General features: G+C 35.3%; 1 protein-coding gene across 1 annotated transcript; it reads left to right on the top strand.

Moving 5' to 3' along the window:
* Positions 1–26,935, top strand: LOC149783770 (glutathione hydrolase 1 proenzyme-like). Its single transcript, XM_089932905.1, has 12 exons — positions 1–188; positions 2,909–3,006; positions 4,265–4,384; positions 6,684–6,882; positions 10,791–10,951; positions 12,094–12,243; positions 13,772–13,908; positions 16,374–16,564; positions 20,039–20,124; positions 23,712–23,842; positions 25,085–25,198; positions 26,744–26,935. Exons 1-12 carry the CDS (start codon positions 1–3, stop codon positions 26,933–26,935), a joined length of 1,767 nt encoding a protein of 588 aa, XP_089789031.1.

Raw genomic sequence — 26,935 nt, 5'->3', positions numbered from 1 at the left:
ATGAGGTTTGTAATCATCGCGACCATCACAACCTTTCTGATTATATGTGCTATAGGACTTGCTACTGGGCTGGCTGTAGGTCAACATGCACAGACAACTGAATCAGGACAAAATGCACATGAAGAACTTCAACAGGTCCCAATTGGGGCAGTTGTGACTGACCATGAAGCTTGCTCGGACGTCGGCAGGTAAGAAAGATTAGTTGACTTTATTAGGATATGCGCTGCCATTTTAAATGTTATCTGGATATGCGCTGCCATTTTAAATGTTATCTGGATATGCTAATTGGCGCATATGATTGGACATGTTTAATATGAACTAAATTTAGCCAAAAAGTAAATTACTACAACGAATAAAGACGGCAACAAATATTGAAATAATTTACTCAAATGTGTCGCTTAAGGACGTATCTGATGTATGATAAATGTAATATATCATGTTAGAAAACCGCACAAAACGTTCGCTCCCAGATCTAGCGTGTTACATTATAGAGTACAGTATGGTGATACAGTACAATGTGTGGTACAGTATAGTGACTCAGTACAGTAAATTGCCTTATACAAGTTTTGTAGAAAATGAAAGAAGATACTTTTGAAAGTGTCATATGTTGATAATAATGATCATTAAAAACGGCTTACAAAGCGCTTTAATTCGTGTTATAGTTGTGTTTAAGTTGGTTAAAATATCTGCAGTATTACAGAAGCAGTGCAGAACTACAAAGCGTCAAGCACGTGCCATACTAGCTAAAGACTGGCTTGTTGAGTCTAATGCCAGTTTTCAGTATATGATGTGCTATTCATGGCGGCCAGTATATTTGGCGGAGGAAAACCTGGGAAGAACCACAGACCAGTGGAAAGCTACTGGCAAGCTTTCTGACTTAGCCACGTTGGTCGCACCGAGATTTAATATCACGTAGATAAAGGTGATACGTGTGTGTGTGTGTGTGTGTGTGTGTGTGCGTGTGTGTGTATGTGTGTGTGTCTAATCTGCAAAGGCGAACGCCTTAAACCATTCGGCCATCCGGGGCTTTAGACAACCCGGCTACCTGGGTCCTTCAATATGTTAATTATACATTTGGCTGAAGTCCATTATATGATACATATTTTATCTGATGATGGATGTCCAGATTGCAAAAGAGCATAATCACAAATCTCTCATTCATAGTGCTTTGCAATATTAACGAAATCACGAGAGGATCCCTTCAAGCTATGTATGAAAGTAATCAAGAATGCAGACGAGACAGTGGGTTGTTCAACTAAAACGGGCATCCCTCTTTTTCACTTCTATGTATTTTAAAAATCTAAGAAAGCAATTAATACATTTCATCACTTCTGTTTTTTTTTTTAAATTATTTGTTAATATCTGAGAAAACCTCTCTAAGCATGAATATATGGAAGGTCTATTTGTCGTGACGAAAAATCATATTGGGTACAACGTGCATGAGATTTGATGTACAACTTTGTGACAACAGTTATGTACATTCTACCAGATGACTCTACTTGACTAGAAATGAATGCTCAGAATCTTTGCATTTCGAAAATGTTCTCAGAGATAGCACAAGAAAATGGATAACCGGTCGTAATAACTACTCAGATTTATAATCAAATTAAAGAATAATTATACGTAAAGGGGAAACAAATTAATTTGAGAACCCACCATGTTGTCTGCATTCGTGATCCCATCTATTATGTCTCCCATGGATTTATCGCCAGATCTGAGAGCTATGCATCAGTGAGACCGGCTGCCGTGAAAGAGAATATTTTCTATCAGATGCCTCATTGACCCATGCATAATTCTATATTCTCAAAACTTGGACTGAGACAACTATGGCAGTATGTGAACCATGCATAATTACGTATTTTCAACGCATGGATTGAGGAACAATTGTCAGTATTTCGCCCATTATAATGTTATATTAATAACACCTGGATTGATGAACTTTGTTTAGTATTTGGCCCAAGAATAATTTTCTCAACACGAGTAAAGTGTGGTAGTATTCGCCTCACACATACTTCTATATTTTCAATATTTGTAACATGCAAACATTGATAGTATTTCATTAAACGGTCTCTCTTTTTCCGAGAATAATTCAGCCGCCTTTGACTGTTAAATTGTTCGGCTATTATAAGATGGTTGGATAACTCATGCGTGACTGGGTCAGATGCTCCCGAGATGTACTTGCTACTATGAAGTACTTAGATAGATACAAAACAATTTATAGCATCTCTCGTGGAATTTGCCTATGTTGACCATCAAGTACATATTATGGAAAGTGGTGTTTGTGTTTTTTATGTGTAATCATTATCTTTGGAGAAATATTTGTAAAACAAACACAAAAAACAAGACCAGCTAAGAATGACCTGAAAGTGTTGTGATGTCCCCGAGCGATGGCCTATAGAGAGATTTGTGTATTTATCTGTTAACTGTACTGACATAAAACATTCGCAATTTTGTTTTCACCTTCAAAAGCTTATCATCGAATATTTAAAAGCGTCTGTGATAACGTGATAACATTCTTCAGTCTGTCTTGTACCCTAAATGCTGTATGGAATTCACCAACCTTTACTAGTTTATCAGGTGACCCTGTTCAAGGGATATTTTTTTTTCATTCCCTTGGGGTCCTTGGGGGGGGGGGTCTCAAAGAGTTCCATTCAGCTCAGGTGTTATAACTGTGACATTGTTAATATTTGTGGAACATATCTGCATATGAAGTCTTTGCAGAAAGATACGTAATATGTGCGATTGATTTGGATTACAACCCCTAACCCATTTTAAGGCGATGGATGGGACAAAAAGGAATGAATGGGGACGGGTGAGTAGATAACATATAAATGCTATGGGATTGGCAGTGGCGAACAGTTTTACAAGTACACAGATAAACTATGAGTATATGTTCGTCCCATTTCAGAGACATATTGGCGAAAGGTGGTTCAGCCGTTGACGCAGCCATAGCAGCGTTACTGTGCAATGGAGTGTTGACTCCACACAGCATGGGTATTGGAGGAGGTGAGATAACATAGTTCGAGTTGACCACATCAGATTATGCAAATTAAAAGAAAATAAAGATAAAGAAACGTATGGGGAAATCAGTTCTCTCACTAATTGCCTAAAAGAAAGATTGAAGAGACCTTTCACCGTAGGAGTTGTTCAAAATGGAATTGTTTCAGAATTTACTATACTTACATAATAATTGTGAAGAATTACATTATTCTCTCGTTTATGAATCTAATATGTACTATATATATATATATATATATATATATATATATATATATATATATATATATAGAGAGAGAGAGAGAGAGAGAGAGAGAGAGAGAGAGAGATAGATACATAGATACAATATCCAAATATTTCAAACTATTCATCTGAAATAAATGAGCCATTTCGCTACTCCTATAGACCCTTCCGACTATGAGCCATTTAGTTACTCATTCAGACCCTTCCGACAAAGTTAATCAGCAGACAATGTTGTGTCGATCTTACTTTGATGATGGACAACCTGACCTTTTCTCCGTACCAAACTACATATACATGTTATTTACAACAAAGTTTAATGTGCAAAATATAAGCTAAATAGCAGATAAAGATACTGGCAGTAGGTCTATTTGGGCCTTTCTATTTATGTACGTATTTCAAATTCGAAACACCATGTAAAATAAAAGTAAATTTGTCAGCATACGACCCAATATGGCTGTTTATGATGTCAAATCTGAAGTGTCTTTAGTATTGCCAGAGACCCATTGACGTGGACGTTTTACAGTTTACACTCAGACAATTGCTTTCCTTACTACAATCTGGATGAAGAATGCAAATACAAGCATATTGCCTTGACTAATAACGTTTTTGGAACGCGAAGTCTTATATCACCAGCTAGCCAATATGTAAATTGAGAATTTAGTAAATAAAGCCTATATTACACCTGAAATTTATCAATCTCTAGTTTTACTTAAGTACAATATCTTGCATAATGGAGTCGACATACTTTACGTTGTTGTATATTATACTATTGAACAATAGTGACCTCATCATAATATTATGCTATTGACCAATAGTGACCTCGTGATAATAGTTTTCTTTGGTGGATTGGACTTTTACGGCACAGCAACACAAGTGTGTTATTGAACGCCAATGATAATTGTACGAAAGTGCCTTGCTCAAGGACATACCGCAGGATAGATAGAGAGATAAATCAATAAACGCCTGTTTATCATGCTCACAATATGTCCAGTACTCGCAATATGTCCAGTACTTTCTTTTTCAGGTTGTTTTATGGTGATATATGATAAGTTAAGTAAAAAGGCTGTTGCCATTGATGGGAGGGAGGTAGCACCTACAGCCGCCACTGCAGACATGTTCTCAAATGTTTCAGGATACAGCGTGGGTAAGTATATTTAGAGGCAATTCACAGACACGTGCTGAGATAGACTTCTTCAAAAATCTGTCATATTTTCCTTTGGCTGTTGCAGGAAGAAAATCTACAGTTGATGATATTCAATTCTGACAATGATTTAGTCATTTAATTGACTTATTAAAGCAATTTGTTTTGAAAGTTGGAAATAATTCAATGTACTGAAAGCATTGAGAAATGATTGAATATAATAAAATGATTACTTTGGAGTGAATACTAAAGGACCTGTACTGCAGAGTCTATGAACCCAACAGTATCAAAGCTACATGAAAAATCAATCTCAGCCTTCTCCAAAATCTCTTCTCGTTTTCTCATCTACAACAAAACCATCTAAATGTCTTTCAGGAGGTGTCACGCCTATGTTAGCCGTATCGGGTCATTTCCTTCTTTCTTGTCACACCTACGTTAGCTGTATCCAATTGTTCATATCTCTTGTCACATCTATTTTAGATGTAACTAATCATTTCATTATTTTTGTCATACTTACTTTAGCTCTATGCATTCATTGCCATATTTCTTGTCAAACCTACTTTAGTTTTATCCATTAACTTCCACGTTTCTTGTCACACCTAATTTAGTACATAGTGTTATACTGTATATGGCGGCCAGTATATTTGGTGGAAGAAGAACTCGGGAAAACTCCTGGAAAAACCACCAACCCAAGGGAAACTACAAGCAAGTTTTCTCAAATAACGAAGTTGGTTAACCCGGAGATTCGAGCAAATGTGGACAGTGGTGAGATGTCAGTGATCTGTTAAGCGAACCCCTTAGGACACTTGGCACCCAGGGCCCCGTTTTTGGTTATGAAATCGAACAGAAAGAATAAAAACTATAGAAACACATCATGGCGGCCTCCATGACAGCATCAATGTTTATTATTGCTTCCCTAATACGGAATTAATTGGGCAATTTTCAGACTTGTTTCCCATTCAGATATTAGAATTATGCATTATAAACCCTGATTCAACACTAATTTCGGATAAAAATGTAAAAAAATACAAATTGTCAAAATGATTACAGAAGGGCATGGTACTTATTTCAAAGGTCACCGTTTCGAAACAAAATCACGTTGTTTAGGAGTACAGCATACACCTAACATTGCTGTAATATTCTCGGTGATTATTCTGGCTGCTCGATTAGCGCCACGTATCGCACACGTTACACCAGATACCTCTTTGAACTCAAGTCCAAAGCACCAGTGGAACCAAAAACATTTAAATAGTTTTTTCAAGTTCTAGAAATATTAATCTGAGGTATTTTCAGGCAAAGAATATTGTTCTATTGAAATAGTCTGAGAGATTCTTTCTTTCCAAATTTTCAAATTGGTTCTCTCTCTCTCTCTCTCTCTCTCTCTCTGTGTTGGAATAATACTAATTTCATGAAATCGTTGCTGAAACAATACATGAATATATGCGAATAAAGTACTCACGGAAAATTTAAATTATAAAACAATGGAAGAATTTTAAAATGTATAAAGGTTTTAGTTTTTCTTGAGATACAATATGTGGATGACAATGAAGATTAGGGTTGAGTAAATGACATCTAAATATAATCTTAAAAGTTTTAAGTTTCGTCTGCCAGAATTGATTTAACCATGATTTAATGACCATTAAACATAGTTTGAGTTCTTAGTCGTTTTTATAAATGTTAGAACACCAAACACAAATGACATATGGAGGTGGTGATAAAAACGTTTGTATAATTATTGCAAAATTATAGATAAAAGCTTTTATCAAACAACATGATTTGATTAATATGTACAATTTGTCTTGGAAACGGTTTCGGAAGAATAACGGGTCTGGCACAGTTTTTCTAAAATTCCCATTCTGTTTCTCAAAATGAGATTTTTCATGATTGTGCTTATGATACTTAGGATCATGTCAATATGTCAGGAAAAGTTATAATAACACGTTTTAGTTTTAAAATGTAATAAATGGAAACCTTTTAATTTTTTAATAAAAAGTGTCGCGGAATTACTCAGAGATAAGTTCACCGGCAACTAGTTTTAAAAAAAAAATAAGTTTTGGAACCAATCTATGTGTGCTTTCATATTAAATACCCTTTTTATAGTACCAGCGCCTGTAGGTTTCCACACCCAGCCAATCAAACGCAACCATTAAAAAATGTCCGCTCCATTATTGACAAACAGAACCGCACAATTTGAAGCCGGCTTTAATTTACCCATCCCAGGATTTGAAATGATTGAAGTCCCTTTAACTTACTCATCCCATGATCTAAAATCATTTGATTCCATTTAACTTACTCATCCCAGGATCTAAAATGATTGGAGTCCCTCGAGAACTTTTGGCGTACAGCAAGGCCCATCAGATGTATGGGAAGCTACCATGGAAGACCCTGTTTGAGCCCGCTATTAAAATGGCAGAAGATGGACACCCCTTGGGGAATTCCACTGCAAGAGCCTTAGCTATTGTTGCAAGAGTGATCAATGTAGAAGATATTCCACACTTCTGGTATGTGAAAAAGTGTACTTGTATTTTCTTTTCATACTGGCTATGAACGTGGTAAGGTATATAGTTCTAGCATTATCTATCTGTCTATTTGATCGGTTAAGTTTACGCACTTTATTAGGATACCAATGTCCCAATAGCAAAAGTACTATTTATTTTTGTTTACGATATTGGTCTTAAGGTGATGAGTGCGACTGTCACATGGAACAATACAGTACAATTCAAAGTATCGGCTATAATAAGCTATAGGTAGTGAGAGTGGAGAGGAGATGAAGAACACAGTTACAATTCTTTTTGTAGTACAATGGTTTCTCAATATAACATCCCTCAGTACACCGATGTCCCACTTATAACACGGATTTAGTTATGAACCCTGTTAAATTGTTTGCCTTTTTATCATTGATACATTATAAAACTTGATTTTAGATCCCAACTGATGGTACTTAATTATAATGGGATTTCACATCATTAAAGATCTTATTTATAGGCTGCATGCACAACTATTGTACAGCCGTCTGCAATATCAATCAGTACAATGTTCTCACACTTATAACGCGGGTCATTACAGTTTATATGGTCCCCATAAACAGCGTTGTAATGGGGGAGCACGAGAACGATTTTTGTTAATAAGTTCGCTTTCAACCGAAGATGGCGAGGAGTTGTTGCCTGAGTAACTGAGAACAAATTGTTTCACTGAAAAGAAAAATTATTTCAACGTTCAATTATGAAAAAAAACTGTAGTGTTTATCAATACATTGTTTGTTTAAATGTTTATCTACTGCATAATTATTGTAAATTGCTTTCTGTTCATCGTGAATATTTTTTTTTAAAAATACTTTAAAATTATTCTATGTCTGGTATATGTTATTAGTTACAAAAATGTGAAAATTACAAGCATATTTTGTGCCGCTTTGTATTAAACTATACATGCTGTGGTATGCCATTTCTGAGACACTCTTCCTAAATTAATTTCTCCCTGATCTTTTGAGATGGAATGTTTATAGCATATGTAAGGGTCAGATTCCAAAGATATCAACTTTATTTTGACCATATTGCATCGACTGACAAACAGCACCCTGGTAATCACAACTTAGGCATATCCTATCCATTTCAGTTATTGGTGTATTTATACTCCATTAAAACAGTTTCAACATCATGTGCTTCATCAGGGTGTCAACTTAGCTCCAAATAATTGCCGCTATTGATCATAGATAACAACATTTAATGTAGGTGGAAATTTGTCATTGTATCTGTACTTTAAATAAAATTATGGCAATTAAGGTAATTCGGTTCAAGGGATATAACTCTCTCAAGTCATGAATAAAGCATCGTGTGACCTCTTGTCTACTATAAGCATCAGCGACATTTATAGCATTAAGACAGTATTACAAAAGCCTTCAGCAAGTTTTCATAAGGCCTTCAGCAAGCTTTTCAAAGGCCTTCAACAAGCTTTTCAAAGGCCGTCAACAAGTTTTTCAAAGGCCTTCTTCACATCAACTCGTAATGATTTCAAGACATTTTTAAAACTTCGAAAATCACAATGAATAACAACAATTGATTTTAGTCTTTCTGGAATTTGATAAGTCTTTGTAGAGCAAATAACGGTTATTTTAGGGCTTGTGTTAGCAGATGCTGACCTAGACGAGTTAGATGACTTTCCTATTCGTGTCTTCATACTGTGCAAGTTTTTCAATACATGATGACTTTACCGAAACAAATTTCATACGGCGTCTGACAAAGTTGGAGAATCAGTCAGACGGTGCATTTCCTACGCCAGAATTCAGAAAATTCGCCATGATGTGATTTTGGCAGTGACGGCCATCCCCGAATTGTTTCGGAATATTACCCCGTTATCCCAGAACGGTTACCTATATAATGCGTCCAGCCATCTTAGACCAGATATGTCTATGGACAAGACCATAACGCTTATACGTGTAAACAGATTAATGTATTGCCTGTAAACGCTTACAAAATTAGTAGGCGTATAAATGAACATAGCGGGCACGTATCTGGCAGTAAAGCCGGACAAACCAGTTCCATTTAAAATCATATATTCCTACGGGTCTACTAAAGATGATTTTTAGATGGGGGTTTCTGTTAATTATTTTCTTAAAGTTTGTATCAGTTTCACATAGAATGTGGCATGGTTAGACAAAAACGTTGGCGAGAATTGGTTGCACCACACAATACTTATCAACAATAAATGTACTGATAATGCTGGGAAAAAATGCTATTGAAACTATAATATTTACCTTTGAAAAAGGTGTACATGTAGAGAACCTTTGGTATGTAACAATTTCTTTTACGGAAATACTGTTTGATATTTCTGAAAATTTCTTTGCCATTATAGATCATACCAAGCAACAGAAGCGTATGTCGTGCTTGTTTCAGAAATGGAATAAGTGGCATCCAAAAGCCCCTACAGGGGCAGCACGTGCGTTCGTTTAGAAGGGGAAAAAGGGGTCATCGATATCCCTACCTACTTCTTGTTATGTAAACTTCAAATACATATGATCAGTCTTCCGTAACACGAATTAAGTTCCTCTCTAGAATTTGTTTAAAGATCTAATTCTACAATTTGTCCTCCTTGTACGCTACTTCTGAAATAAATGCGGCATTGTTTTATGAAGATTTTCTCTTCTCTTTAACATTTTTCTAGGCATAATACTAATAATGAGGACTTTGTATAGCGCCTAATCTTTAGAAGCTCTATGCGCTTTACAACATTAGACAACACTTATAAGATAAGAAACATAATAATATTATTACAAAAACAAACAAAATGAAATTAGAAAAAACATTCAAGAAATAAATAAAAAAACATGCTTAGAATATTTCAGGTAGGAAACTTTATTAGGTCTTTAAGTTTGTTCTTGCAACTGATCATGTGTTCTCATTTGGTGTACAAACTAATCAGAATCATTGCTATATTTCTGTCATCCTATGAAATTTTGTTCATTTTATTATATTCAGAAAACCAGCATGGAATGCGCTCAACTAAATCAATCTAAAATCAACCATCTTTTATCTTTATTGTATGTGATCTTCTTAATGCACCTTACAAGCACAATGAATGCAATTTTATTTCGCCAACAATGATAAATTTGTGTCAATGGCCCAGCCTAAATTAAGTTCTGTATATATGCATGTAGCATGTTTAGTTGAATTATCTATATACAGTAGCATAAGGACCCAAAATTTATTTTGCCTAAATTGTTATATATATATATATATATATATATATATATATATATATATATATATATATATATATATATATATATATATATATATATATTAAGTTGTCTTAAAAGCCGAATTACGTCGAGGTAGTGGATCAAAATCACAATCGTAGGTTGTGCTAAGTACGGCCTGTAGGTTGTCAGCGATTTACAGTTAAACAGATGCCAGTTGTTAGACTAATATGCTGCTTGGGAAAATCTAAATTTCGTATTAGTTCGATGAAACGACATCATCGTCACGTTTATTGCACACCATATATATGTTTAATAATTTTAGTAAACGTCGCAGCCTTACCAAGGGGCAAGCTAGTTTGGACATTGGGAATTGGGAATCTTGGATCTTGCCCTCACAACGTTTGAAGTATTTTGCTAAGGGTAGCTTGTTAGTTTCGATTGCCATGTTGACAATGCCAGGTCGGAATATTGATTCGTTAGGCCGTCATAATATCACATTGGGGTCTACTGCAACACTACAACTATCTTAACTGCATCTGCGTGTGGTTGAGAAAAATACCATTATGAAACAAACTTATGGAGTGCGCAATTTTATGTTTCATTAGACTAATTAATTCAGCAATGGAGAACTATGTAACCTCCTTGCCAACTGAAATACTATTGTGTAATATAATGTTGATGGTATGTAACATGTTTGAAATTGTGTCATATCAGTGAGATCTTTTGCAAAGATGGCCGTGTATTGAGAGAGGGAGAGACGTTAAGGATGCCAAAGCTGGGTTGTCTGTTGAGGGGCATAGCAGAACATGGGCCAGACTTTATTTACACAAGGGATGAAATAGTACATAATCTGGTGAAAGAAATTAATCAGGCAGGTAAGACACATCTAGCAAATGGAGACTTTTGTATGATCTATCATTTCAAATGAAATTTATCAAACGAGCTGAATACTTATATATATATATATATATATATATATATATATATATATATATATATATATATATATATATATATATATATTTCCGCCTTCGCGAGCAGCAATCAAAGGCAATTCGCTGGGTTCTTTTCAAAGTTACGAAAATCATTATTAAGTGAACAATAATTCCGTCATAATGTTCACTGAAGGTTTGATAAACTTTCTTATTGTACTATTTCTACCATTGCAGAAATGAAAATATTGCCATAAGTTTCAAGCGTAGTTGCTTCACGTTTGATGTAAACAAATCAAGTGCCACAAGTGGGGACCAAAAGTCTGCCAGAATACTACGGCATGTTTCTGCAGCGATTTGTATTTTTTGCCATACTTGTGATGCAAAGAATCTGAGTAATAAAACTGAACTGAGTTATTATTGACACACTCCTTCATATTTCTAGAACACACTTGTGATGCAATGCTTTTGTTTATTTGAAACTTGCTATATAAGTTAAGGAATTCATCCTATTTCCCTCAATCGGAACACCCTCATCACCTTCTGATGCCAGTTGAATAACTGCTAAAATTTGAAACGAGGTCAGAACTTGGTATTAGAAAAGGTTTTTATGTATCATTTTGATAATTCCCAAATTGATGGTATTTTTACTGGACGAATATCCGTCTAGATGTGTGAAGAACAGATACTTATAAAATGATTGGCGCTGGAAACAACACTCGATGAAGTTTCAGCTATCAATGAAATTCATTAACTTTTAATTTTTATTAATTCCTGTGCCTTTTTAACGTAAAATAAAAAGAAGATAACGAAATCGGTTTCATTTGTCTCAAACTAATATTTAGGTTACTATTAGTGGTGACACAACATCGACTCGATGCGACGTCAATTGTTATACCTAATAACAACCATGAGCTTGAGGGCAGTCGAAATGGCCACTATTTGGATCCCATTCGGAACATCTTTATCTCGTCCTGGTACGAGTCACATAGCTTCCACTTTATGATGGAAAAGGGCCGAAGATGATCCGATTTTATAGACATGTCTTTTCTTTTCATTTTTCTGAATGTTGTTTCATTTTACAGGAGGGATATTTCAGGCTATGGATTTTACGATGTACAACAAGACAAATGATTATCCAGCTGCAAAGTTTGATATTGGAGGTTATAATCTTTATACCACGGGGGCACCCAGTGGGGGGCCAGTTCTAGGACTTATTCTAAATATTTTAGAAGGTAAGTTTTACATACATGCATACATTATGAAATTGTATTATCAAAGATGCCTTGATGTGGCGGTTTTCTAAAATGGAATTGTTGGTGGAGCTCATGTTTGGTTTATTGGATATTGGATTTTAAAAACAAATCTTCGAAGAACTTCGGGGCAAACATTAAGACTGTCCCTAGACGTATTTGGCATTCTTAAATCTTGAGGTTGTGCTTTCTGCAAATTTAACCAGTTTTAAACATATGCACTGTGCACACCATGTACAATGGACTCTGTGCAATGTGGCTCTGTGCAATGTGGCCATCAAGATCCATATTTAGACCAGAGAGGGCATTCAGTTGTAACACTCATTCGTACAAAAACAGTTGTATACAGCACTGTTTTATGAGGTGTATCGACGTAACCGTATCAATATGAATTCGGCATAGTGTGTGTTTTGACTTAAAATATGTAACCTGTAATGTTCTACAATGAGGATGTAAATATGATCTTCTCATACCCATTTAATACATTGTATTCAATGAGAGCGATATAAATAAAGATGTAAGCAAAGTGGATTTTCACCTCGTCTACCGTAACCAGTCTGTATTCTCATGTGTGTTTCAATCAATCTATGATTCAGAATCTATCATTTGATATACTCATTTCAAGACATCTGGTGGCTGGATTATTCCTCAGAAATAATAGATTTTATGCTGAACGATTCAAAAAGTGGTTATTTTTCAATTAATCTATAAGTTGGCTCTCTTACGAGAAGCTAATATATAACATCGAATTGTCACATCCGTTGATCAGGAATCAAGCCACCTCAGATATGCAGTATGTAGAATCAACGTACCGGATTGCCTCCTTAACTAAGATACTGTATATTGCCGCTGAAAATTTGAAAGTGTATTTATTTTGTTTGATTTTTTGCTTTTTTATATCAGATTAGTAATCTTGTACGGTTTTATTTTTCTCTACTGGTATCAATGTTCACCATATACTATAAGTGCATTGCAACCCTTGCAGTTCGACCTAAGGTTTCAATGACCTCTCGGAATTCGGCGAATGCTTAATACCAGAAACAAAGTATGGACCACCCGTTTCATGTCAGATCCAATAAAAGAATGGAGATCTGAACTAAAGTGCTTGAATGCAATTGGTAAGAATCTGGAATATCCAGCTGCATGACTACAGAGGTTCCTTTGTCCGTTCTTTGATTATGAAGACCATACCCGTTAATTCTTCAATGTTAAGTAATTTACTCGATGATAATCAAGTCCTAAACTTCATGAAATTCGGGTCATCTTTTTTTTCTGACGAAAACCTTATATGGCATTTGATAAACTGGCGCATTGTGGGCAAGATTTTCACCAGGTAATAATCATTGGCTATAATTGGAGAAACATTGTAAGTAAAATTAAATGCTAGAGTTACTACATATGTTCTTCACTGACGTTTGTTAACATCCCTATAGCTTTCTGGGAATGGACTGTACAGTACAGTTTGACTTTTTCAAGATCATTTTAAGTAAATTGTGCTCTTTACTGTCAGGATTTAATATAACAGCCGTCAACATTTCATCTACTGAGAAGGAAGCAGAGTTATTCCACACGATGATAGAGGCCATTAAGTTTGCTCACGCTGACAAGCTTTATTTGGGAGATCCCGACTTCGTACAGATACAGACGGTATGGAAAAATTATCTGTAGGCAAGAGAGGTGGTGTGTGCTAAATATATATCATACATTTCTGATACTACTGAAAAAGAATGGCTGGAAATTCAGAACATTTTGTACGCTTTTTATATTTACTGTCAGTTTTGTGTTCGGTTGTTTATTTTCTTTTTACAATTTGAACATATATTCAACCATATATTGTGCTTGACTCGTTCATTTGCTAGGAAAATATAGGTTTTTATGGACTTTATTGGCAAGCAAAATATTTAAAATGTATCAAATTCATAAATATTATTTGACATGAGCACAAATAGAAGAGTCGGTTTACTACGAGACAAACAACGCTTATATTATTACATACAGAAGAATTGATGTAAAGGTCATTAGTCAATCCTTCTTCGTTCGACCATTTGTAAATCAAAGCTTGCTATCAGTGTTTGTCTTTGTTCATCTCAAGATCCTGTTTATCCTAAGGGAATAAGGTTACTCTAGGACATGACATCCAACATGGATGATATAGTGGCCAGGTTGAAAATCTGTATTGTCGCTTGTCGTCATCACAAGGTTTTCATTAAATTATTTTGTCATGCTTTTAAAATAAAATGGCGTTGAATTGACATTTAATACTACCACCATGGCCAGTCAGACCTCCATAAAGTAATTTCGACCTTCTTGAAAACATTATTTGCTATTTCTATTGAAATGATGGTCGTATCGACATTTGGTTTTAACATCAGTACTTCTGACTATATGTAGTTGGTCCAAAATAAAATACTGCCAATCTGACTTTCCCAACTTTAAAACGTTCTAGGTACAGTTACTTCCCTTGAACGGATTTCCACACCACATTATTTTTTAAAATGAAAACTTCTTTCTTGCAATCTGTATTATTCCTATATTAAAATATATTGATCCAGCCTCAAAGAACTGCCTTGACAGTCATTCCGACAGCCACCCTGATAATTATTTTAAGGTCAATGGTCTTGACGCAGGGTTTTATGTGTACTGGAGTGTGAACACAGTAAAACAAGCAAATATGGGCGGACCTCTATCAAACTCAGTATGTGGATACATCTGAATATATCAGGAGAAAGCACTAAAATTTGTATTTATTCAAGATATCAACGTCATTATTTCACAGATATTAGAATGAGAATGATTATGTTCACCAGCCATGTAAGAAGACACTTAAATGTATTACGCTGGTTACTAAGATCTACCCTCATGAAAGATAAGTCTAGGATCTACCTTCATGAAAGATAATTTTACAATACATGCTCGGCTAATTTACACCCAAAACTAAGTAAGCAAAGTAAACAAGCAAACATTGATGATTTTTGTTCAGGTATTTAAAACAATTGGCAATTGAAAAATGAAATTTAGATTTTTAAACAATAAGCAGTGCACATCATCCTTGTACTGCAACTTACATTAACAATCCTGTTAATGAAGCCGTGACGCCGTTTTAAAGAGATAACACACTACTTGACAAAAAATAACTATTTCACATGCAAGCCATTCAGCTCGTTATATATTTACAGTTCGAGGATTTTAATTTATTTAATTTTGCTAGAAATTCGATACTAGAAATGTAAAATCCATTATAAACCATTTATAAGATTATGATAATTAAATTTTGACATTTGAGTGATAGCTGGGACATGTTTGCATTTGTGATCAGTACAGACGCAAATTGTTCTGAGGTGAAGAAATATTTGCAGAATGTTCTTTCATGGGGTGGAATGGTTGGGTTTATTGTTTTTGGATGTTCGTATCAAAATGGTTATTTGGTGCAGGGTAGGATAACTAGCTGGAAAAATACCCTAGAGATACTACATTTTAAATGAGGACCATCATTAACCAGCACTTTTTCTCAAAAGATATTATTTATAAATGTAATAAAACTTGGCATCTGGGTATCTCTTGACATTGTTTCAAAGACGTTCGGTGATCTTATATCGATGATATGAGGTCAATGATCATGACAGAAAATTTTGTACTGCACTTATACGTTTGAGGCATCATGTCAATATTATTACCTCAAACATACAAATACACATTATTGTTACAAAATTAGGTATGTTTGCCTTTCTCAAATATATCAGAGATTTAACAATACTCAGTAATAGAAAGAAAAGGACAGAAGAAAGAGACTTATTGTGGATTTCTCGAAATTCATTTCAGCCTGTAGGGTTTCAAACCATTCTAGGGACTCGTGTTCCATAAAACTGAATATAATTTTGTGAAATGAGTCTGAAATACATTAGGTGCATTTTACATCACCCTTTTCCCTTATATCACATCAAGATATCTTTGGCAACATCCTGAAGTATAATTGCTTTATGTTGTACTGGAAAAAATAGTTTACAGATTTATCAACCTAGCAACATCAGAATATCTTGTGCTAAATAACATTTTCAGGATTTCTTCGTTAAAATTAGTCGTCTTTTTATTTTCTTCTTTTTCATCGTCCTCAGCGTCTTGAGAAGATGAAGTCCGAAGATTATGCAGCTTATATAAGGAGTAAAATTGACCCTGATATGACCCACAACATTTCATATTACACCAACCTCACGGCCGAGGCTGTCCAGTCATTTGGAACATCTCATGTGTCGGTTCTTAGTCCTTCTGGAGACGCAGTGTCTGTCACCTCCTCTATTAATTACTAGTAAGTCAATTGAAATGAATAGTTTGTTTCACTATATGACATCCATATTCGTTTATAAATCACCCAAATTTACTTTAATTGTCTATACTTTACAGATATTTATTTACCTACATATGGGAACGCTCTGGTGGCCTAGTGTTAGAGAGTCCACCTTGGTTCGAACCCCGGCCGAGTCATACCAAAGACTAATAAAAATTGGTAATAACAGCTGCCTCACTAGGCGCTCAACATTAAGAGGTTAGTATTAAGACTGGTCAGCCTATCGTCAGGATAATGTGACTGGGTGGGACATCATGATACATGTCTGCGACATGATATCCCATTGCTAGATATCACTATAAACTGCCACACTGCAGACATCGTAGCGAGATGAGACTGAAAAATTGTTAAAGCTACGTTACAAATCCATATCACACACATACTAACATATGGTATGATGTTGAAAGTGTATGTCAGCAAAAGTACAGCTTAGTTTCCATATAATTGATGATTTCCTGAGCATTAGCAAACTGACGATTGTATTGTTGCAAATTTTACATTTATTAGAGTCTTCTCTGTGTACGGTCTCGCTTTTAATACAATTATACAATTGGAAATCTCTGATGAGGTTTATAATAAACAGGTGTAACATTTTCTATCAGACAATATACACAAATAGGTCAGATGTACAAATGCGTTGAGTTTTAGTTCAGGTTAAAGACTAGATATAGTAAATAAGATGTATGTCTCAACTAAATACATGGAATTATTAATAATAACTTAGTATTTAAAGTTTCAGGTAGAAAGATATGGTTTAACATACGATACTGTATATTGCAACAAATGCTATGGTATATTAGGTGATAGTCTGATACTTGCGGCTCTGATGATGTTGAAGCTGGTTTTATTGTAGCACATTAAGGTTTCCCAGCTACATGTCAACAATGGAGTAGGTTTTACCAGCTATGTGTCAGTTGAAGAGCAAACGTTTAGCCAGTTACCTATCAGTAGACTAGCAATTTTTACCAGCTGCACGTACGTACAGACGCACGTTTAATTAACTACATGTCATTCGGGACCAAGCTGTATCAGCTAAATAATAATACTAATAATAATAATAATGAGGACGTTGTATAGCGCATAATCTTTATAAGCTCTAAACGCTTTACAACATTAGACAACACCTATAAGATAAAAAACATATAACAATATTATTACAAAACCAAACACCATAAAATTAGAAACACATTAAAAAATAAAAACCATGCTGAGAATATTTCAGGTAGGAAACATTATTAGGTCTTTAAATTTATTCTTGCAGTCGAAATAAGTGAGTTTTGAGAGCACTCTTGAGTGTGATCACTGTGTCTTTGTGTCTAAGTTCAGTGGGCAATTCATTCCACGTTGCTGGGCCCTGGTATGCAAAAGAACTCTGTCCATGTGACTTTGTTTTCATAGTGGGAATAATGAGTATACGATTGTCAGAAGAGGAGCGTAAGTTTCTAGCTGGTGTATACACATGGGTGAGGTCGGAGAGGTATGTTGGACTAGAGTCCGACAGTGAAACGTAGCAGAGAGAATAAATTTTGTGTTTGATTCTGGATCTAATGGATAGCCAGTGTAGGGTACCGAACAGCGGGGAGGTGTGCTTTGATAGTGGTACTCTAAGTATGATCCGAGCAGCTGTGTTTTGAACCTTTTGAAATTTCTGGAGTAGATATTGAGATGAACCAGATAGAATTGAGTTGCAATAGTCGAGTCTTGAAAGAACTAATGAACAAACAAGTGTTTTAGTGGCATCAACTGAAAGATATTTGCGAATTGAGCTGATGCGTCTCAGCTCAAAATATGCAGCCTTGCATATATTTATGACATGTTGGTGCAATGCGAGAGTACTGTCCAGAGTAACACCTGTGTGAATTTAATGTTGGCGTTGCTGATATTTATTGTTTGAGGTAAAGGATGTGAATGAGAAAGTCTTTGTTTTGTGATCAGAACGGCTTCAGTTTTATCATCATTCATCTGCAGCTTGTTACATGTCATCCATGATTTCACATCAGAAATGCACCTCTCTCCACCTTGGATGGTAGCATCAACTTCAGTTGGGTGGCTAGATTTGTATATTTGGGTGACATCAGCGTACAATTGGTGAGACACTGGATGATGATCTATGACACTTGAGAGCGAATGAGTGTACAGAATGAAGAGAACAGGTCCAACAACAGACCTCTGTGGAACACCACAACATAGATAACTGGACTGGAGTGTATTCCATTTACAGATAAAATGTGTGTCCTGTTGACCAAGTAGGACTTGAACCACAGTAAGGCTGTATCATGAATGCCAAATACATGCTGGAGACGGTAAAGTAATATGGCATGGTCTATTGTGTCAAATGCTGCAGACAAATCAAGGAGGGTGAGGCCTGTAATCTTTCCGCTATCCAACGCAGAGAGAATGTAGTTAACTACTTTTCGAAGAGTCGTTTCAGTACTGTGGAAAGGGCGATATGCCGATTGTACATAGCTAAAAAGACTGTTTGAATTTAGATAACATACAAGCTGGGATGGAACAACCTTTTCTAAGATTTTTTATATGAATGGGAGATTAGAAATTGGGCGGTAGTTCTTCAAATTGTTATGGTTTAGTGTTGGTTTCTTCAGCAGAGGCTTTACAATGGCAGTTTTGAAAAATGATGGGAATTCCCCGGATGAGAGAGAGGTATTAACAACATCAGTTAGTGAAGGCAATACTGGATCTAAGCACTCAAGCAGCAGTGATGGTAGAATTGGATCAAGTTCACATTACTTCGTCATGATTGTGCGTACGAAATCCATAGAGACAGGTTCAAATGCTGCTAATGGTTGCCGCTCAAATTCTGTATATCAACTGTATGGTGACGACGAGTCAATTGCAATTGTGGTGTCAAACTTATCTCTAATGTTGTACTTTGTCAGGGAAGAAATTTGCAAACATGTCCGGAAGGTCGACTGGAGAGAAGGTAGTTGGAAGTGGTGTTGATTTGTTCCTTGATATGTCAGTGGGAGAGCAAGTGTTGCCAGCTACGTGTCACCAAAGGAGAAAGTGTTATCAGCTATGTGTTAATGGAGTAGCAAGTTTTCCAAGCTGAATGCCAATGGAGGAGAAAGTTTTACCCGACACGTGTCAGTGGAGGAGCAAGTTTTAAAAGTTACCTGTCTGTAAAAATTGTATTTGTGATGGCGAGAACTCATTTAATATATTACGATCTTCAATCGGAAGACAATTCAAAAACACTCTAGAGATTTTTGTCCAAAAATAGCAGAAAATGTGATATTTGTATGGCACGTCAACCCGGGAAACGTTGTGATGCCATACTATTATTAAACCTACAACAAACTTGGACATTTGACCAGTCAAAAGGCACAGTACATTCACTCATGCATTGGAATTTTGAATGTACTTATTCATTTTTTGTGGAGGTTTTGTGTAAATTTATTCTTGATTTCATTTCAGTTTCGGGTCTTTAGTTATCTCTAATTCTACTGGAATTATCTGGAATAATGCAATGGCAGATTTCACATTCAGAGAAGATAAAAATAGTCCTATGGTGAGTAAATACTACATCAAGCTGTAATTCAACACCATAGTCCCGTCGTGGGTATTCGCTACATCTAGCTGTAATTCATCACCATAGTTCCATGGTGAGTATTTACTACATCTAGCTGTAATTCATTACCATATTCCCATGGTGAATATTTACTACATCTAGCTGTAATTCATCACCATAGTTCCATGGTGAGTATTTACTACATCTAGCTGTAATTCATTACCATATTCCCATGGTGAGTATTTACTACATCTAGCTGTAATTCATTACCATATTCCCATGGTGAATATTTACTACATCTAGCTGTAATTCATCACCATAGTTCCATGGTGAGTATTTACTACATCTAGCTGTAACTCATTACCATATTCCCATGGTGAATATTTATTACATCTAGCTGTAATTCATTACCATATTCCCATGGTGAATATTTATTACATCTAGCTGTAATTCATTACCATATTCCCATGGTGAGTATTTACTACATCTAGCTGTAATTCATCACCATAGTCCCATCGTGAGTACATACGTTATTCTACTGTTATTCTTCACCATAGTCCCATGGTGAGTATTTGCACATCAGACTGTTATTCATCACAATGATCCTTTAGCAAGAGAAACCGTTTTAAATTAATGTAAATAGGAAGTGCTGTATTATAAAAGATACAAGAAAAGAGATTACAAATCTGTACAAAGTATATAAATTATAAAAAGATAAAGCTAAACAATTTAAATTCCTTGAACTATATGCCCGAATTGTTTTTTATTTAAGCTACATTCCTTCAGAATATCCAAGGTTTTCTTTGGTGGTATTCATCATAAAGTTTCTTAACCTAGGCCTCACAAAAAACTTAAGTCGCCTTTGGAAGGAAGTCGAGAAATTCGAGAAAAAAAATGCGTTCGGCCATCTTTGGAGAATGGAATGGTATGAATTCTAATTGAGGTTCATCCGTGCATAAAGTCTGTATGCGTCAGGCATCCTTTTGGGATAATGTTACTTCAACACTTAATTTAGTTCTATTTACGGCATTTGCCATGGTTGGATTTGATATTCTGAAGCTTCGTATATGTGAGCCTTTCACAAGGGAAAGTTTTCTCCCGAAATTAAGGGATGTCTGCCGTCACTCCGTGAAATCTCTAGTGTACGCAAAGATATTGGTGAAATCTTTAATGTTTCCGATCTTTTGACATTTTGGTCCAGTATAATATATGTATGATAATAATGCTTGAAATCATGTGACTGATCACGTGATTGCTAATTTCACCCTTTGATCATTTCGGCACTGTCAGTCGGCTTCATTGTTTGAAGTTTTGGTTTATTATACTATAAGAGTGCAAAAGAAACTTTAAAGGGGTTAAAGATGTTAATGCTCATGATTTTATTACTCAAGAGCTCAAGTGGCATAAAAGTGGGACCTTTGACTTCAGTGTCTGAATTTAGTCGAGATGTCTAAGCATGCCAAAGCTAAAACACCAGTTATCTAAGAAACGTAAATATCACATGAAAGTCAGTAATGGATGGCAACGGGATTGAAATGAAGGTCAAAGGGGCATGCACATGAATTCCCCATCTCATAAATCATAGCCACTGCACCATCAATGAAATCCATGTTCGTGTAATCTACATCAAATGTAGGTGAAAGTACACTGCCGAATTACTATTTGACAACTTTCGTAGCTGAACGTAATCTCCCGTTTCTGGCAACAGATGATGGTTCAGACACAGCAGAAATAGTCTTCCATGACTCAGAATTTCCACAAATGTTCTCACTGAAACGAACAAAAATGTCTCACATAGTAACTATTTTATTGTTCATAAAAATTACAATATAACTGCATAATAATAATAATAATAATAATAATAATAAATAATAATAATTTATTTTATAATCAGTCTCACGAGTGACCATCTGCTCATCGAGATCAGCGATCACGTTTTTGGAAAAAATGTGTTCGACACAAGTATGAGCAACAGCATCGCAAACATTTATATCAACATCATTGACCTTGAATTACTCTCTTGTAAACACTAATGTAAACCCTACTAAAGTAAATGTCACTAACTGCTATTGCAAATCCGTAATTCCTGGGATGAATGAGGTCCTTGTTATAAAACTAGTAAGGATTGTCGTTTTCTGAATTTCATTATCAAAAGAGTGTTGATAAAAATGATAATGATGACAACATGGGTATCTGTAAATTAGTCATAGAGTCACCATGGGTGTGGTTAGGCGATGTATGTGATTCATGTGGCAAACATTCCTAATATTAAAATAACATTAGATCCAGACTTGAGCAGTTCTAGCTGGCAGTCAGCAATCCGAATCGATCCACATAGAGGAAGCTATTTAAATGTCTTGGTGGAAGTTTCATTCCATATAACTTTTCCAGATATATAGAACTCCCGATTTATGCCATTTTTGAAGTCATTAAATGGCGTCCACTCGGCAACAGAATGCTGTAGTGAAACTTTGGATGCTTTATTAACCCTTACATTTTCTTTCAATGTCAATGTGACCTTGCATCCAACAGTCCATAATACTTTCTCTAGATACGGATATTACTGAGGAGCAAATTTAATTTCAAAGTCTGCGAAGTTATCTGTGTGAAAATGGAGTTCGAAAAGATTATTAGATATATTTTAAACGGTTACAGCTTAGAGATTTTAGAATGGTTGTAATTTTTTTGACTGAGGCATTGATGCGGTAGCTGGCTCAAGATGATGTCATGAGGTGTTTCAACGGCAGCTGCAACCGTGTACTTATCTTTCCAATCGTCCATATACAGGGATGTATGACCAAGACAGGATGCATTGATCTTGTCGAATTTACTGTAAAACTTAATAGGATTTATTCGGTGTTTGTGAAGAGAGACTTTGCCAGTCAAACACTGCTGCTCATTTGAACATAGGAAAACCAAATATTGTGAGACATAAGTGAGGGTAGGACACAGCTTAGTATTTTGTTAGCTTTATCAGAGAAAACATTAAACCTAGACTTTTAAATCAAAAGGACCCAGTGTTCATGTTTTTGTATCTTTACGATCAAACACTTCCTTTTCATCCCCAAACTCTAGCGTTGATCACGAGGACATTGTGTGAGGATAAGCTGTCCTTCAATTTGTTGGTCAACTGCCAAATCAATTCCTTAATGACAAAATCACGATAACTCTTTAACCATGTGGTAACCATATGCTGGAGTGTGTAGTTTCTAGTTATTTCCAGTCGTGCCTTTCTGAGTTGGGTTTGGCGGTTGTGATGAAATGTCGTCTGTTTAAACAAATGTAAATTACTGCTGAATATATTAATACTTCTTGGTCCAACACTGTATGTGTAGCCAAAGCTGAAGACTTAAAAAACTATACGGTAGATTTTGGATCACCGACCTTTTGATCATGATATCCTTTGCTTTAGAGGTGGGCATAGGGGATGATAGAGTAATATAAAAGGCATGGGTATCTGCCAAGTCAAACCGTGGAGATGGCTCTTATTTCTAAATTTTACAAGCACTCTATGTGGAGCCGCACATATGAATCCAAAAACGGTATCCACATTATAATATCTTTTCCAGAAATTTGAAGCAAACAAAGTTGAACCCTTGAAGAAGCCACTGTCTTCCATTGCTCCTGTGATATTAACAGACAAGGAAGGTAACGTGGAGCTGGTGGTTGGAGCCGCAGGGGGAGCCAAAATAATTAATATTGTCTTGCAGGTAGGCTCAAAATGTCTTTTTCAAATTATTGTCATATTGTGATCTACAGTCCCCATTTATCAGATACAAAAGCATATTTCCTAATCTGTCAGCATTTATTAATTAATACTGATATATATATATATATATATATATATATATATATATATATATATATATATATATGTGTGTGTGTGTGTGTGTGTGTGTGTGTGTGTGTGTGTGTGTGTGTGTGTGTGTTACTTCCAGCTGAGACAGTTTATAGTTTGTATTATATCTGGCAACAGCATATATTTTTACATTAGGTCTAGTGGTCACAGATTATACGCTCCCATCCAATATACGTCATACAGTTTTGTTATTTCTTGATCACTTGTAAAATAGGCAGCCCATAAAATATTATATGGACGGCCCAGTCCATTTCTATACACGAGACACACTCTTTACATGCTCTGTTTATGTGTATCAGTCATATGCTGGTACGGGCAGTTTAGTCATTGCATGGCTACTTCCTTTTCTTCTTTGATGCCATAAATTGCACAAATGTCAAGACATTGTTTCAATTTAACGCAAAGATAATTTTCTGGTGTTGATATGACTTACTGCAAGTAACTGTCTCATAGAAAGGCATATCTGGACATAAACTTTTCTACAGGTCATGTACATTTTAGCGTAACGGGTCTTTCCATTAATTGTCATAAGGTCCCCGGTCTGTACCATGCAATATTTATTAAATAATATGCAATAACAGAATCAATTGTAGGTTTAGCAATATTCATTGAGTACAACAAACATATGCTGAAATACACTGATACATTGTTTCCTCATGGTTTGTCCCATAGTCGTTCTTACAATTGTAATTGTTACATTGTATTTTATTGAAAACCTCGATATTTTGATGCGCTATCCTAATGCTGAAATTAATTTATTGCATCTTATAATTTGTTTTCCGAGAGAAACAATTGACAATGGAAAAAATCGAGTTTTCATATTAGGAGGAATGATGTAATATTTATTATTACACGTGAATCAAAAATAGTTGTTGTTGTTGTTGTGGGGTTTAACGCCATTTTTCAGCACGATAGGCTATACATGGCGGCCAGTATTAATGTCAAAAATAGTAATAGTGTTTAATAGAAGTGAATCAAAGTAATAACCCATCACATCTAATTAGTTCGGAAAACTTTTATGTTGTGATAATTCTAATCCATGATAGTATTTAGATACTGGAAGACTTTAATATGCCTGCATTCCATTTTCCAGATTCTGGTACGTGTATTATGGCTAAATCAGACGCTGGAGGAAGCCATGGGTTCCCAACGAATCAGTCATACATTGATTCCTAATGAACTGAACTTTGAAAATGGTGTGTCGAAGGTAATCACAAGTCTTTCCTTGGTGATTTTTAAATGACAGCCTGACTTTCTGTCGTGCAATGAAAAGGTGACTCCTTTTGTGGAAGTGTGGAGCTCATTTAATGTCCAAGCTAGAGTCTTTATAATGGAAAATATATTGTAGATATCGTGAATTAAAAAATTCGTGAAAAGTACATTCTGTCAAATTTAGGCCAAAATTGGTAAGAATTTTAGTTCTTACACAGACAAAACTATTAAACTAAAAGCTCTTGTGTCTGCTAAATGAACGTACATTGCTTGTTTACAATCAAACGTAGTTCCTACTATACAATACTATTTTAGACACATGTTTCGTGCACAATGAAGCGCTGCAGTATCGGGAAATACTGCGCGATTCTGAGGAAGTAAAATTAATAGAGAACAAAAAGAAAAAGACATAATAATTTTAATAGTGGACATTGTTAATGGTGGTTCTGGTGTCGCAAATTGAGTGTTTCAGGTGAATCAACAGCAGAAGCACTGAAACAGTAATAAGAGACAGAAAGCAGGCACTATTAACAGACCAAAATTCTTTCAAAAGTGCTATTTTCGTTTTAACACAAATTCAAAATATATTGAAATAGAAAAGGAGGAAGAGCATTTTCCTACTGACACACATCAACGCGAGAAAAAGCTGATATCATAATGGCGTCACAATTTCTCCTTGTACGTGGTTGATGTCTTGTACCGCAAATTTTAACGTAATCTGAATTGATTAAATATAAGATATGATATTCAACAACAAAAAATGGAATTTTACTTTTTTAGAAAAAAAAGAGATTGACTGGACATGAGTTATCTATTTTGTGTGTTCATGTAATTTTACAGTCAATAAGGCACATGTTACAGATGTTTAAACAATATTTCCAAACTATTCATCCAGACAGGAGGTATTTATATGCTTGCCCCGAATGTGGATAACCTAAAATGCATGAGTTTCAGCGTTTATAAATCTTTATTTTGCATTCCATTCAAAATATTTAACTACAATTATTTTCAAAGCATCAAATATGTGTGCAATGCATGTTCTCTTCATGGTTGTGGAAAACTGTCCTTGTTTGATATGGCACAGGAACACGTCATGGTCTGATGGTTCTAATGTATCCCTTACACCTTATTAAACTTTCTTACTGGACACAATTGTAGTTTTATCTCTATGCATTACATAAATATGTTATATGACAATTAGATCTATCCAACGTTTCTACAGTTGGTAACTGATTGATGAAATGATATGTCTTTCATGATGTCCATGCACAGTATTTATGCTCCTGGTTTGGTTTTCGATCATGTCTAACGCATTCTTTGGAAGAACGGATAAGTAGTCTCCGGACCACAAATTTACAAATCATCTGAAATTAACACATAAAGGTGAAACTATTCAAATCATGCTTCAGTCTGACACATCTAAAATAATAAGTTATTGTGATGCTCTCAGAGCACATGTGTATTGATAAAGTGAATACACAAACGGCTTTATATGCTCTAGTAACCATGGTAACTCTATTTGTTTCCCATGTTTTTTCAGGAGCTACTAGACCATTTAGAAGCCAAAGGTCACCGACTCGCATCTAATCCAGACTTCCTGACAGTAGTTGAGGGTATTTTAGTAAAAGATGGACAAATAGAAGCAGTGGCAGATAAAAGAAAAAGACCAGGGAAGCCTAGTTATGTGTATCAAAATATATCAAAGACAAACATAACTCATCTTGTTAAATAG

The sequence above is a fragment of the Sinohyriopsis cumingii genome, chromosome 14 (genome assembly GCF_028554795.1).
Source record: "Sinohyriopsis cumingii isolate HCF-2022 chromosome 14, ASM2855479v2, whole genome shotgun sequence".
Taxonomy (NCBI): Eukaryota; Metazoa; Mollusca; class Bivalvia; order Unionida; family Unionidae; genus Sinohyriopsis; species Sinohyriopsis cumingii.
The sequence above is the reverse complement of the archived record's forward strand: the minus strand, read 5'-3'. Positions and strand labels throughout refer to the sequence as shown.